The sequence below is a fragment of the Eurypyga helias genome, unplaced genomic scaffold (genome assembly GCF_000690775.1).
Source record: "Eurypyga helias isolate BGI_N326 unplaced genomic scaffold, ASM69077v1 scaffold15745, whole genome shotgun sequence".
NCBI lineage: Eukaryota > Metazoa > Chordata > Aves > Eurypygiformes > Eurypygidae > Eurypyga > Eurypyga helias.
This window is the reverse complement of record NW_010252322.1, coordinates 27081-40470: the sequence shown is the minus strand read 5'-3', so window position 1 is coordinate 40470 and position 13390 is coordinate 27081. Positions and strand designations below refer to the sequence as shown.

The following is a 13390-nucleotide window of genomic DNA, read 5'->3' as shown; positions in this document are numbered from 1 at the left end:
GATGGGGGAGCCGCTGTCGGGACCGGGGGTCCCCGCTCGGTGCGGGGGAGAAGCGAGGCCCTTGGAGAGGGGAAGGAGGGTCCCTTGCCCGTGCGCGCCTTTGGGCGTGAAAATGGGCCGAACCCCCCGAATAGCTAAGGCCGCTGCAGCCTTCCGCCTCCGTTACGGTTTTCTTTCCCTTTTTGGGTTGTTTCAGGCCAGGGCCGAAGGGCCGAGGGGGGGTGAAGGGCCGAGGGCCGTGCTCTCGAGTTGCTCAGGCTTTTGCCCGCCACGAGAGCTGCGCACTGAAGCCACCTCGGTGACACACTGTTCTGCATTGCCTTCCGCCCAAAAAGGAAGTGCCAGCGTTGTTTGAACACAAACGTGCAGGGCTGCTTTTGGGGAGTTTGGAAAACACTATGTGTTAGCCAGCTTGGGTTTTCATCAGAAGGTGGATAACAAACCCGAAACGCTAAGATTCATCTTTAATGATGGAAAAATGATTTCTGAATGGCGGGTCTCCGATTCCTCTCTTCAGACCACAAATAATGCAGGAAAGCAGAGCTCTGGCAGAAGCACCTTGCTGGGGTGGCGACCGACTATGTTCCCTGATCTTAATAATGACTCGCCACGGTTGATGCTCAAGAGAATCATCCGGACCCGTAAGTGTGTCTTTTTTTTTTCAGGGAAACGGAGCAGAAAGACAGTATTTTGGTCGGGCTGAGGACAGGAGGTGTTCTGTAGCCTGTCACTCTTACCCTGTTGTGCAGGGCCAAAATTCAGACTACTGTATGACTGACAGGCTGAGAGAGTTGGGGGTGTTCAGCCTGGAGAAGAGAAGGCTCCGGGGAGACCTTATAGCACCTTCCAGTGCCTGAAGGGGCTACAAGGAAGTTGGGGGGGACTTTTTACAAGTGCCTGTAGTGACAGGACAAGGGGTAAGGGGTTTAAATAGAAAGTGGAGAGGTTTAGATTAGATATTGGGAAGAAATTCTTCCTGGAGTGGGTGGGGAAGCACTTGGGTAGGTGACCCAGAGAAGCTGTGGATGCCTCATCCCTGGAAGTGTTCAAGGCCAGGCTGGATGAGGCTTGGAGCAACCTGGTCTAGTGGAAGGTGTCCCTGCCCATGGCAGGGGGGTTGGAACTGGATGATCTTTAAGGTCCCTTCCAACCCAAACCATTCAGTGATTCCATGATTCTATGATCTATGTGAAAGAGGAGTTGCAGCAGTGGCAGCAGGGCGAGTTGATGTGATACAGCACTGTCTGAAAGACCAGGCCTTGTGCTGATGAAATCATATTCTTGAAAATCCTCTTCACTCGGTTGTCTTACCCTGGTGAGCAAAGCTCTGATCCCAGTGCTGCCTTTGGCTGTAGGATCATGTGTAAGTTGTGGAGTCACTCACCGCTGTGAGCTTCAGATCTGCCCTGCTCTGCTGCGGTACGTGGAACCCTGATGTTGCCGTCTGTCACTCTCTGCTTTGTCCATGGATGTGCCAGCCTTCTTAGGAGTAGAACATGGGTGGTTTTCACCAAGTGTTTGTTTTAACCGGTTAATAAATGCGGTTTTCAGAATGTATGCGTGTTTGACACTGTTGCACTTTGGCATTCTTCCTGGATTGAATTGTGTAAAGAAAATGTTTCGGTTTGTTGGCAGAACCGCAAGTTTCACCTCTGGCACATGAGATACCTAAACATGAAGAGACAGAAGAAGGTCAGTTAGAACTCCCATCTAAGAGGGTTTCCAGCACGTAAGCTTTTCTTTTTAATTTTCATTTTTTACACTATGGGCTACGGGTGCAGTTCCTTGATGGGACTGGGGAGCAGGATTTCTTTACTTCTGTTTCAGCCATCGGAAGTTCATTCTGTCAGGCAGGATTTTCAGAAATACCTCTCCAGCTTTAAAACCTGTGTAGGAATCTCTGGGACTGCGGGACTGAATAGTCTGTGTTTGGTGCCTTTCCATAAATGCAGACTTCTAACATATTTTTGCAGCAGAAGTGCTGGATGCAGTACATCCCCTGATAGAAACTTACTGTTAGTAGTTGTCTGTGACGTACAACACCAGGAGTTCTTGGATCTCCCCGAGGCGACAGGCCGTGTGCTGGGGTGTAATGGATGACTGTTCTGCCTCCTATTTGGAACGCAGGCTGCCCTGGCTTTTTACGGAGTCACTGCTTCTTGTTCTGGGCTGCTGGGGTAACTTCCTCCCTGTAGAGTAGTTTGGAGCTGAGCTTTGCCTGAGGCTCAGCTGCTTTTATTCATATTTAGCTTCCATTAATATTTTAAATTAATGGGCCTGGCTGAATTGGAGAGGCTGGTGTGTGGTTTGTTTACTTCTGCTTTGTTATGAAACGGGAAAACCAGCAGCGGTGGTAGGTCTTCCTTTGCTGTAGCCAGTTTTGTCACAACACTTGCATGTGGTTTTGTTTACTGCACAATAGGACACTGTTCTAAATACCCTGATTTCCTTTGACTTTGTCTCTAGAGCTAAACTTTTTGCATTGACTATAAGCAACCTTAAACAGGTCATCTAAATTGTTAGGTAAGCTTCAAACTTTGCTTTCTCTTTTTTTTTTTCGTTAATAGAGGAGGAAAATCTGAGTTTTCTGTAAGTGTGGTAGCGATTTTTTTAATTAAAACAGATGAGCAGTGTTTTATTTCCTTCTTGATTTTGCTTGTTGTAGTTCTTTAGCATCTCAATGTGCTTCTCATCAGCCTGTCCGAGCGAAAAGATGCGGTGGTTGGATCTTTGCAGGGTTGTATAGCCCATGTGTTAGCTAGATGTTGAAATGAAACATATTTTTGAAGTTTTTAAAAAGTTTAAATCCTCCTTTTGTTTAAATTCCCTCACAGCCCTCCTTTAGTTGATGTGAGCTTTCTTGGTTTTGGGGGGACGCTGCCTTCCCTAGTTGTAATAGCATCTTTCAGGATGGATGCAAAAACCAAGCAGTCTTTCCCCTGCTGCTTTACATTTGATCCCCATTACAAGCCAGCTCATCTAATGCTGAGCCTTACATTATGTTTGTAATAAGAAAAGAAACTCAGCTGCATTTCTGAGTGGGAGAGAGAGTATTTTGTAAGGGGAAAAGACCTGTAGACATGATCACCTTACTGTTCTTGCTCTGTGGAAGCCACGTTTGCTGCAGCAAAGGATACAGAATGCTCCACCCGCTGAATGCGAGCCCTTGGCTGTGGGAGGGATGCCCTGCTTCTGTTCTGCAGGACACAACGTGGAGTGCTGGCACCAGCTCACTGCCTGGGTGGGACCTTCATGAGAGGGGATTCTTGGAACTGTTTAGTCAAGGGGGAAAACAGCTCAGAAACTTACTTTCTGACCCTGATCTGGTCCCTGACTGGGATATTATCTATTCCATGTACCTGTGTGCTCTGATACCTGATGTTCCATGATGGTGGCTTTTTCATTTACGCTGTGACGACTGGCACACCTAAATTGTGTCAGGAGAAGAGAGCCACGGGGCGTGTTGGAAGCCCATGCTTTAGTCTGACCTTCCTCTGCCCTGTTGTGTGAATATGCACCCGAGTTGTGATTCGCTGTGAAACTTTGATGTAGTAGGAGGGGATGCTGTGTTCCTGCGTTTGCTGAGCTGTCCCCAATTACTTCCTCACTTCCACTGCAGCAAGGACAAACAGTTTTACTTTGCTTTGCAATGCCGTTACAGGGACCTTTCTCAGGTAGCTTAGTGATGATGATGTCCTTTGCTAAAGGCTTGGGTTGTATTGGTAGGGTGGAAATGCAACTGCCAGACCTCGCTCCTGAGGACACATCTGTCACCACATTCCACATGACTAAGAGGAGAAGGAAATTCAGCATTTCGGAGTTTGAGAAAGCAGTGGACAAACGGCTTCCCCAGCACCAAGGTAAGGCTGCAGTCAAAAATCACCTTGTTCAGCTCTGCATTTGCTGTCAACTGATTTTCATCGGCTGCAGTTTAGTTCTTAATAACTTCTCAGCTGGGCTGTTGTTGTGTGTTTGGAAGTGGGATTGCAGTATCCTGCAGAGAAGGTAAAAGCCCCTCCTGTCAAATCTAAAATAAGCCTTTTTGAGCCAAGTTACAGGCTCTGCCCTGACTGTAGATAACCGCTTGACTGTTTTTCCAACTTGGTGCTCTTTGAGGTTTGAAGTGTCTCCAGGGAAGCAATCCCTGTCTTCCCCTCCATTCCAGAAACTTGAAAATGCAACAAGTTGCATGCTTTTTGTTGCAATTCTATCACATTGGTTATAAACCTCTTGTTTGCGAAAAAAAGGGTCTTGTAGTTTTATAAAAGAAAGAATGTTTTATATTGGAATAAGTCTGCCCTTTAAACATAAATTTGCAAATACAGCTTTTGTTTTAGTTGCAGTTTAACAGAAGCAGATAAAACGCCTCACCTTGCTTTACATATCCTCTGGGCAGCAGCAGCTGGAGGTGAACTCAAGGGTGGGATCAGCTCTGGATTGCAGACACCGGTACCTCAGCTCCCAGTTACAGACGCTCTCTGCCTGGGTGCACGCTAGGTACCAAAGTCCCCCTGAAGTTTAGGGGAGATGTAGTCAGTGGAGCGTGGAGGGTGATTCAGCTCACCCTAAAGTGGACACCTGGGAACACAGGCACCGGTGTTTTAATCTGGAGCTGAACAACCCAACCCCAACTCATCTGTGGTCAAAAAAATCGGCTTGTCTTTTGCAGCCTGATAGACCAGCGCCGGCAGTGCCCCGCTCTGTGAAAGCAGAGGGGATGTCCTCTCCTGTTTTCTAGTGTGCACATGGCACTCGCTGCTCTCCAGATCTACTTTTGGAGTTTGGGACTCTGTGAGCAGAACAGGTCTGAGTTACCGGTTCACCAGCAATCTGTGGAGCATTTATCTGTACCCCTAAAACTGCCAGGTGCTTTAAAGTTTGGCTTGGGTTGCTTGACCCTAGCCTAGCGTCTTGCTGCTCATGTGGTAAGATTAACACTGAGAGAGAGGGCATGTGCCATATTCATTTGAAATAACTGTTTTATTACCCTTTCAGGAATTGCTTGTTAGAATTCTAACACGTGGTTGTGAAATGCAGACAAGGAATTGTAAAGTTAACCTGTCCTCTCATTCCATTCTCACCAAGATGGAACCACAGAGGATTATAGCATAGCTGGCTGTAGAAAAGGGAGGGTGCATGGGCTGTCCCTGGAGCCAGCTGTGCAGCGGGTAACTTCTCAGCCAGTGTAATTTCTCCACTGACATGTCACAAATTTCTTTTCCAGCTCAGTCAACGCTGGACAGCACTACTTTGGCTCGGTGAGTTGAAACTAAAATGTCTTAGGGGCTGGCTGCCCTAAGGATAGCTGCCGTGGTTCCTCACCGCTGTAGTTGCGAAGAACAGTGTAGGTACCCGGCTCCGTGATTACGCCCTGCGTTAGTGATAACAGTCACCTCCCGCTCGGGTGTTGGAATTGGAAGGCGTTACACCCCACACCTTGTGATTTTGTGAAATTGTGACTCTGCACTGCTGCCCAGCTTGGTTGGGCTTGTCGTGCTACTATGGCCTCTGTTTTGACTTGGTAGAATCATTCCTTTTTCCTTTGATTCTTATGTTTCAGTGCACAATATACCTTCGAGTATTAAATTATCTCTGCCTGTTAACTGACACAGTTAACTGTGCAGTCTTTAGTCCAGCATGCCTGGATTTTAGCAAGTCAAACAGCTTCCTTCCCTGTGTTGCCCCTGTACTCTGTGACCCTAGCCGTGGCTAGCTATTCATTTCACCTTTCTCGCTCACCCCTTGCCTGTGGCCCTGTACAGGGTGACCCTCAGGGCTGCATTCTGTGCCTCCTGCCTTTGAATCCTCTGAACCCCCTTTTTGATTGGGCCGCCTGGAGAGAGGGACAGGAGGTACCTGAGCAGGGCCAGTCTCTTTAGGATGCAAAATATGTCCATCGAGAGACATCTTTTCCCATGCACATTTCTGTCTTAGCTCCCGTCTCAAGGAAACTAGTGTGTTGGTAGCTGGACCTGCACGTAATCTTCCAGGATTTGGGGAGGGAAATTCCCCCTAACTAAGGGGTTTGTGGAATGTCTCATTATGAGTGGCACCACATCTGTAATCTGAGGGTAAAAGGGGAGTGTGTGATTTTGGAAAATCATTTCTTCCCTTCCCTTCTGACAGATCTCTTCGCATGTCTCTTGGTTCCTTGATCCCACCAGAGACGGTTGAAAAGAGAGGCCTACTCCGGAGGCCAAGAAATCGCAAAGCTATTGACATGGAAGCTTTTGAAGGCAGAGTGGAACAGAACATGCTGAAGAGAAAAGGTTTCTTTTGTGCTGTTACTTCTGTTTTGGGAGGAGGGCCTTGTGTGAGGTGATTTTTGGAAGCAGCTACTGAAGTGTGGTCTGAGGGTCACGATTTAAAGGCTACTAGCACGTTCACAGAAATCCCCTCTAATTTGGGAGGCAAGATTAGAACGAAGCTCTGTGGCCGTAGTTGCTTTGATTCTGTGCACTTCAATCTGTGCTCCACCCTGCCTAGGGATTTGTACCACAGGGACCGTATCCTGGCTGGGATCGTGTTCATAACTCTGGGTACTGGGGAGATGGTTTGGTAGGGGAAGTTAGAGGCACCAGAGTGTGGTGATGCAGCTCCAGTGCTTGATCTGTGGAGGATGAATAAAATTCAGTTGAATGACTTAAATTCTAATTATGCAAGTCCTGGTAATAAATGTGTGGGTCCCTATGACCTTGAACAGTTTTCAACTTAAAACTTGTTTTAAAACTTTATCTAAACAGAGCAGAACTACGATGTGGACTCAGGAACAGCATCTGGGATGCGAACAGCCATGCTGACAAGTGACACAGAAATCATGCTGAGTAACACGGAGCTCTTTATTCAGCCTGAGTTTGATAAGCAGAGCCAGAACAAGCTTTCTGCTCTCGAACCACAGCTGGTGGATTCAAAAACTTCAGCACAGAGAACCAAGATTTCTGACACAACCCAAGAGGAAGCAGGGTTGGTGGGCCTGGTATCCAGTGTGGGCACAAATGAGGGAAGGACCCAAAGATGTTCTGAGGACTTGATCCATGATCCTGAGGGTGTTGATAGAATGACTGATGTGTCTCCAAAAACACCTGCAGACCGGCAAGGAGATAAGCAAGGTCGTTCCCGACGGAGCAACCCAATGAAACAGCTTTCTGTGTTGGAAGAGGTGGTGGTTGGCAGTGAGTATTATGGGTTAGGGCTTGGGGCTTAGCAGGTATTATCCGAAATCGCAGAATGGTTGAAGAAGGGGCCTGTGGAGGTCATCTTATTCAACCTCTCTGCTCCAGTAGGGCTGCCTAGAGCAGGTTGCCCAGGACCATGTCCAGGCAGCTTTTATGTGTCCCCGAGGATGGAGACTCCACACTCTGGGCAACCTGTTCAGTGCTCAGTAACTCTCACAGTGATTCCAACAGAGCTCCTGTGTTCCAGCCTGTTGCTGCTTCTCCTGGAACTGGGCACCACTCAAAAGGGCCTGGCTCCATCTGCTTTACCCCTTCTCCTCAGACACTTGCACACATCTATGGGATGACACTTGCACTCATTAAGTGTGGCCAGCAGGTCGAGGGAGGGGATTCTCCCGCTCTGCTCTGGTGAGACCTCACTTGGAATACTGCATCCAGCTGTGGAGCCCTCACCATCAGAAGGATATAGACCAGTTGGAGCGAGTCCACAAAGATGCTCAGAGGGCTGGAGCCCCTCTGCCATGGGGACAGGCTGAGAGAGTTGGGCTTGTTCAGCCTGGAGAAGAGAAGGCTCTGGGGAGACCTTACTGCAGCCTTCCAGTACCTGAAGGGGCTACAAGGAAGCTGGGGGGGACTTTTTACAAGGGTCTGTAGTGACAGGACAAGGGGTAACAGGTTTAAATTGAAAGTGGGGAGGTTTAGATTGGATATCAGGAAGAAGTTCTTCCCGGAGAGGGTGGGGAGGCCCTGGAACAGGTTGTCCAGAGAAGCTGTGGATGCCCCATCCCTGGAAGTGTCCAAGGCCAGGCTGGATGAGGCTTGGAGCAACCTGGTCTAGTGGAAGGTGTCCCTGCCCATGGCAGCGGGGTTGGAACTGGGTGGTCTTTAAGGTCCCTTCCAACCCAAACCAGTCTGTGATTCTATGAAATATGGACAGCTGATGTTTGTCAGTTAGGTTTTGTGGACGATCCTTTGTGAAAAGGGCCACAGAAACGGTATTTAATACGGTTGGTGTATTCAGCACTGCTCCCGCCTGGAGAGAAGTTCTTGCCAGGGAAAGCTTAGAAAGGACTTAATGCCTGGTGAGCTGTTGCACCATACTCTGCTTCAGAGGGTTGTCTCTGCCTGGCTCGATGGGAAAAGTTGTTTCCAAAGGACAAGGGAAGGAGAGGAACAGGAAAAGAAGGTTAGTTACTCTGAAGAGCCCAAGGGTAGGCAGTTTTAGGGGAAACGGATAGATAATAGGGAGAAAAGCGTGGAGGAGGTGGAATAGGGGATAGATCAAATGTGAGGACAAGGAGGGGGAGTGAGAGCGTATCTTAAAGACGCTGGAGCGTGTGAGGCATTGATGTCAGAAGGTAAGGGCTACGCAGTTCTGCTGTGGCGCCGGAGGGTCTGACACACACCCAGACTCGGTGGCTGTAGAGCGAACGCAGGAGAAGTTGGGCCTTTCTCAGCTGTAAACCTTTGGAAGGGAACTGCATCTGCTTCCCTTGTTTACCGCTTGTGGCCGTTGCTGAGTTGTTACGCTGTGTGCGGGTGGTCGACTGGGGTTTCTTTGCAGGCAAGACTGATGATGGGGTTTTCTGTTCTGGCTGCAGAGCATCGTGCAGATGCTAGATCTTCTGAACATCTGGAGAAGAAGCTGACCAGAAAGGCAGAATCGCAGATAACTGAGGCACAGGATGCCAGAGCGGAAGCAGAAATGGCCTCTTCGGAGGAAGAGGGAGTAGCAGAAGGCAGTGTTGAACACCAAGGCTCTCCCGAAGCCGGTGAGGACAGCCTCTTGTGCTGAACACTGTCTAATGCCAAGGACCTCTCAAGCTGCGTTAGTGGCATCAGTGCTGGGAGAGAGACCTGATCACTCTTTGCGTTCTAGAATCTGGGCTGAATACTGGGAAAATATCACACTAATTTTGTCATTTTAAGCTGAAAGACTACATTCTGCTCAGATAGAACCCAAAATTGCATTGGCAACCCTGTTTAGAAATACGTAATTGCAGAAGGCATCTTCCAGATGTACTAGTGGAAGTTTCAAGAATCAGGCAGAGGTTGATAAAATGCCAAACCCTTCTGAGTGTGTTGGCAAATCAGGATCTCTCAAGTTACTTTTCCTGGATTTGCTGGGTGTCTGACGTGCTGCACTAAGGCTTTGGTAAGACTTCTTTTGAGATGAAAGTTCTTATTAACGGAGTTCAGATCAAAATTCCACTCAAATCCCTGCATTGCCAAGTGCTGGTGACCTCTGCACACTGAGGTGTAGCAGGGGGGAAAGTGGAGGATTCCTCAGTGCTTCAGCTTATCAGGTTTAGTGTGTTGACACCCTAATCCCTGAAGATAGGAATATGATAGGTGGCAGCGTTGTCAGGAATGGGAAATTGGGTTTTACTCTTATGAGTGCTCTGAAATTTTGGCAACGATACTTATTTCTGTGCTGTATTTTTCTTGGTTTGGAAATCCAGAACGTGAGATTGCCCATGAAATCGGAGCGGGAAGTCTGGAAAGGCATTCTGCTATTCCTTCCTCTGAAAAATCTGGGATGGAGCCATTAAAAGAAGCTGTTGAAGCAGCAGGTGAACTAAAGGACCAGGCTGTGATGGTGGAGTTGGACGGTGTGGAAGAGGAGTCTGCTGAGGATGAGGCTGAAGATACTGAGAGCGAAGGTGAACTAGAGGACCAGGCTGTGATGGTGGAGTTGGACGGTGTGGAAGAGGAGTCTGCTGAGGATGAGGGTGAAGATGCTGAGAGTGAAGGTAAGAACACTCTTGCAGCAGTAGCAGGAAGCAGTTGGAGGGATTTTTCTCCCTGCTATCCCGAGGTTAATGATGTCACTGTTTAGCCCATCAGATAGCGCAGTTGCAGCAGCTGCGTCGTTCAGGGTGCCGTGGAGCGGCAGCCCGAGCGCAGGCAGCATGGCACCGACCCGGGTGTGTGGAAAACTCTCCGGGCTTTTGTCTGCCGCTTCAGCGCTGCTTGCTGCAGCAGCTCTGGGAACAGCGTGGTTCCTCAATTCCTTTTTTTCCTTAGAGGTTTCCATGAAGACACCCACGTTTGTCCGTGCTGCAGCCCTCAAGACGCTGCTGCCAACACCGTGTCCTGCAAAACCTGCTGCTCCCAAGTAAGTGTAAGCTGCCTTCAGCAGTGGGTCTGGGAGTATATACCAGGGGGAGCGAGCCAAGCCCAGCTGTGCCAGCTGCTTGTGTTTCAGCAGCTGTAGCAGGGAGTAAGCAGTCCTGAAATCTCCCGTTCGTTCACCGCTTCAGCAGCTGAATGGAGAGTTCTGTCAAGTGAATGAGCAGTTGTGATGCCTCAAATCTTTCCAATGAACCTTGGTTCAATATTTTCTTGTGCTGAAGGCCAAAACCTTTTCCTAGGGGTTGTTCTCCCAGTAAAGCCACACTGGAGCTGTGGATTCCAGCGTGGGATGCAGAGGCCCTGGCAGAAGTTGGGGGATTAGGGATTATGTGGGATATTATGGGATATTATGACACATTTGTATTGGCTTTAGAAACCTAAAGCCGTATGCGGTTGCCATGTGCTGAGGATAAAATGAAGCTCACGTAGAGGCAGAAAGCGAACCTGTCCTCTGCGTTACTCCAATTTAATTAACATTTGTCACCCTTTTCACCAGAAACTTGGTGAAACCGTGTGCTTCATCAGAGCCATCATCAGGTCTCGGATGCCTGCACTCCTTCTGTGGGCTTTGCATGCATTTTCCAGTTGTTCACTGAGTGAAACTGGGGATTTCACTTCCCTCTCGTGTTACAATTTTTCATTTTTAGAATGGCAAACAGCAGTAGTTTCCTTTGGGCCTTGGCCTTGTTTAAGGGGAAAAAAACCCCCCATGAAACCACACCAAAAATCCCAGCCCAACCAACCAAAAAACCCCCAAACCCACCAAAAATCCCACAAGACAAAATGTTCATAACAGTGTGAGTGAATGGGCTGCAGACTGAGGTCAGTAGGTGGAGAGGTGGCCTGTGGATGCATCCAACTGTGCACCTGGATTGTTTAAACTGCAGGGATGCCGTAAAAACCGCATTTACGTAGCGGAGGGAACTAGATCTCAGGAAGCTGCAGCCTGGGTCGCTTCTCCCCAGGTCGTAACGCCAGGGGAACTCTTTGCAAAGCACCTTGTGCATGTGGGGGTTTTGAAGGGTTGGGAGGGAGGACGAATGAAGAGCTCGCGGTAGCTCCTACCCCTTTCAGTTCAGCATCCGGCGTGCCCAGTGTTCCCTGCCTCTCCCCACGTTTGAGGTGCGCGTTTTCAGTTTCCCCTCAGGGTCTCCCCTGCAGCCGCCGCGGGCTAAGCCAGTCCCAAAGAGCTCGGGAGCGCCGCGGAGGAACACACGTGAGCCTGAAATAGCAAGCAGTTTGATAAAGAACATATTTAGCCATTATGTGAAGATGCCAGTGACCAGAGACGCATTCACAGTCATTCAGAAATGGTAAGCAGCAGCAAACTGCTCCTTCTCCTGCTCTTCTTGGTCGTCTTCTCTTTCTTTCCTCTGCTGAAATAACAAACCTGTCAGGGTGCTGCTGGCGGGCTGACAGCCCTCCCCTTTCATCTGGGGGAGGTCTGATTAAACAAGGCTGGAAGGGTGCTGCATGCTCTTGGCCGCTGTGAGAGCGTCCATTACCAGCCCTGCCTTGCAGGAGGGTTTTGTCCCATTCAGTCTTCTCAAGCTAGCAGCACGCTCCTACCACTAGCCCTCTCCGTCAGCAGGCTGGCTCTGGAGTGTCTTCTCCCCCAGTTTTCCCTGGCAGCTCTAGTGAAACTTGCCCTACAGAAGCGGGCGAGTAGCTTAGCTGCTGTTCACACGCTCCGCAGCCTGATTTAATTTCTCTCCTTAATCCTTCTTCAGCTCTGAGAGATACTTCAAGCAGCTGAGCAATGACCTGGAAGCTTACAGCAACCATGCGAGGAGGAAGACCGTGGAGAAGGCTGACCTGGAAGTCCTCATGAGAAGGTAAAGGGGGGTTGTTGTTAACCATAGCAGTGTTTGGGGTGGTTTGATAGCCCGGTAAGATGCATTGCCAGAATATGCACTAGCAGTATTTCCACGGCAAGTGTGGCATCTTGTGACTTGCCCTGTGTGATGCCGCTTGGCGTCTGTTTGCGCTGCTGCTCCTTCCTGTGGGCTCCCTCCGCTGCCCGTCTTGTGGCTGAATTCACTTTGTTCTGTGACCGAAGCGCAAGGGCTTTGTTCTGGGCCTGGGAGCCCTCTGTGGGGCCTGACACAGTCTCCTCACCCCCCCATTTACAGTCATTACTCCAAGCTGTTATTCCTCACCTCTGCTGGAAGTTCCAGATGTGATGCTCAAGTCACCTGGGGGATTTTGCAGGCACGTCTGCTTATAGCCATGGGTTTTGTCTGGGCCTGTGTGGATGGAGCTGGTGCTGCTGCTTAAAAAGAATAATCTCTTGCTGTCCTGGTCCAGAGACTTTGATTTTCTCACCCGACAGGCACGTGCCGAAATGAGCATGAGCAGGCCGAGCGGTGCGATGGTGTAGTTGGCCAGGTTTGAGGGTTCTGTACACTTGTCCCTTTACCATTTTCTAGAGGTCTTTGCCTTCCTGCTGCCTCGTGAAGGCATCAGGAATTGTTGCTGGCTTGTGAAAAAGCCTTCCACAAGGAAAGCATGGATGAATGCTGCTTTTTGTCTTTCCACCAGACTAGGAGATGCTGACCTTTTTCATGCCAGTCAGCTACGTGCTGTACTACAAAGCTGCAGGGCCTGCGCAGCTGGAAAGTGCCAACCACCTCTGAATTGTGAATGTGAAAGATCTGCTGGGCTAATGAGCCCAGTGTTACATCCTGCCTCTAAATGGTGAAACATCCCATGGCAGGTGGGACTGTGAATTTAAAAAGCAATGAGCTTATGCCTGGCTCTAGAGCGATACGCTGAGCCTGGCTGTGAAACAGCGGGCGGCTGCAGGAAGCTGGTCTGCGGCGACTCGCCTGGTCGGCTTCCCGTGTAGGCAGTCCCGCTGCCTGCCCCCTTCGCGGCACCTAGTGCCTCACACGAGAAAGTCGCCTGCAGACAGCAGTCTGTAGCTTTTCTGTCCCCAGCAGCCGCGGCATTTCAGCTGTTAACACAGAAATGTCACCCCAAGAAAACTTGAAAACCTTTACGCTGACGTTAAGTTTGGGTGGAAAAACTTCTCTGTTTCTTCTCTTTTGAAACCAAGACAAGGGCTGGTGACAGACAAG

The 13390-nt window shown here is 49.3% G+C and overlaps 1 protein-coding gene across 1 annotated transcript; it reads left to right on the top strand.

Annotated features, from left to right (window-relative positions):
- Positions 1-595: 595 nt before the first annotated feature.
- CENPT (centromere protein T) lies at positions 596-13390 on the top strand (the record flags this gene model as incomplete). The annotated part of the gene is made up of 12 exons (XM_010152348.1): positions 596-641; positions 1636-1729; positions 3727-3860; positions 5225-5258; positions 6127-6269; positions 6744-7172; positions 8777-8947; positions 9638-9838; positions 10203-10293; positions 11447-11623; positions 12041-12145; positions 13369-13390. Coding segments are annotated over exons 1-12 (1626 nt in total), but the record flags the coding sequence as incomplete, so codon positions are not given.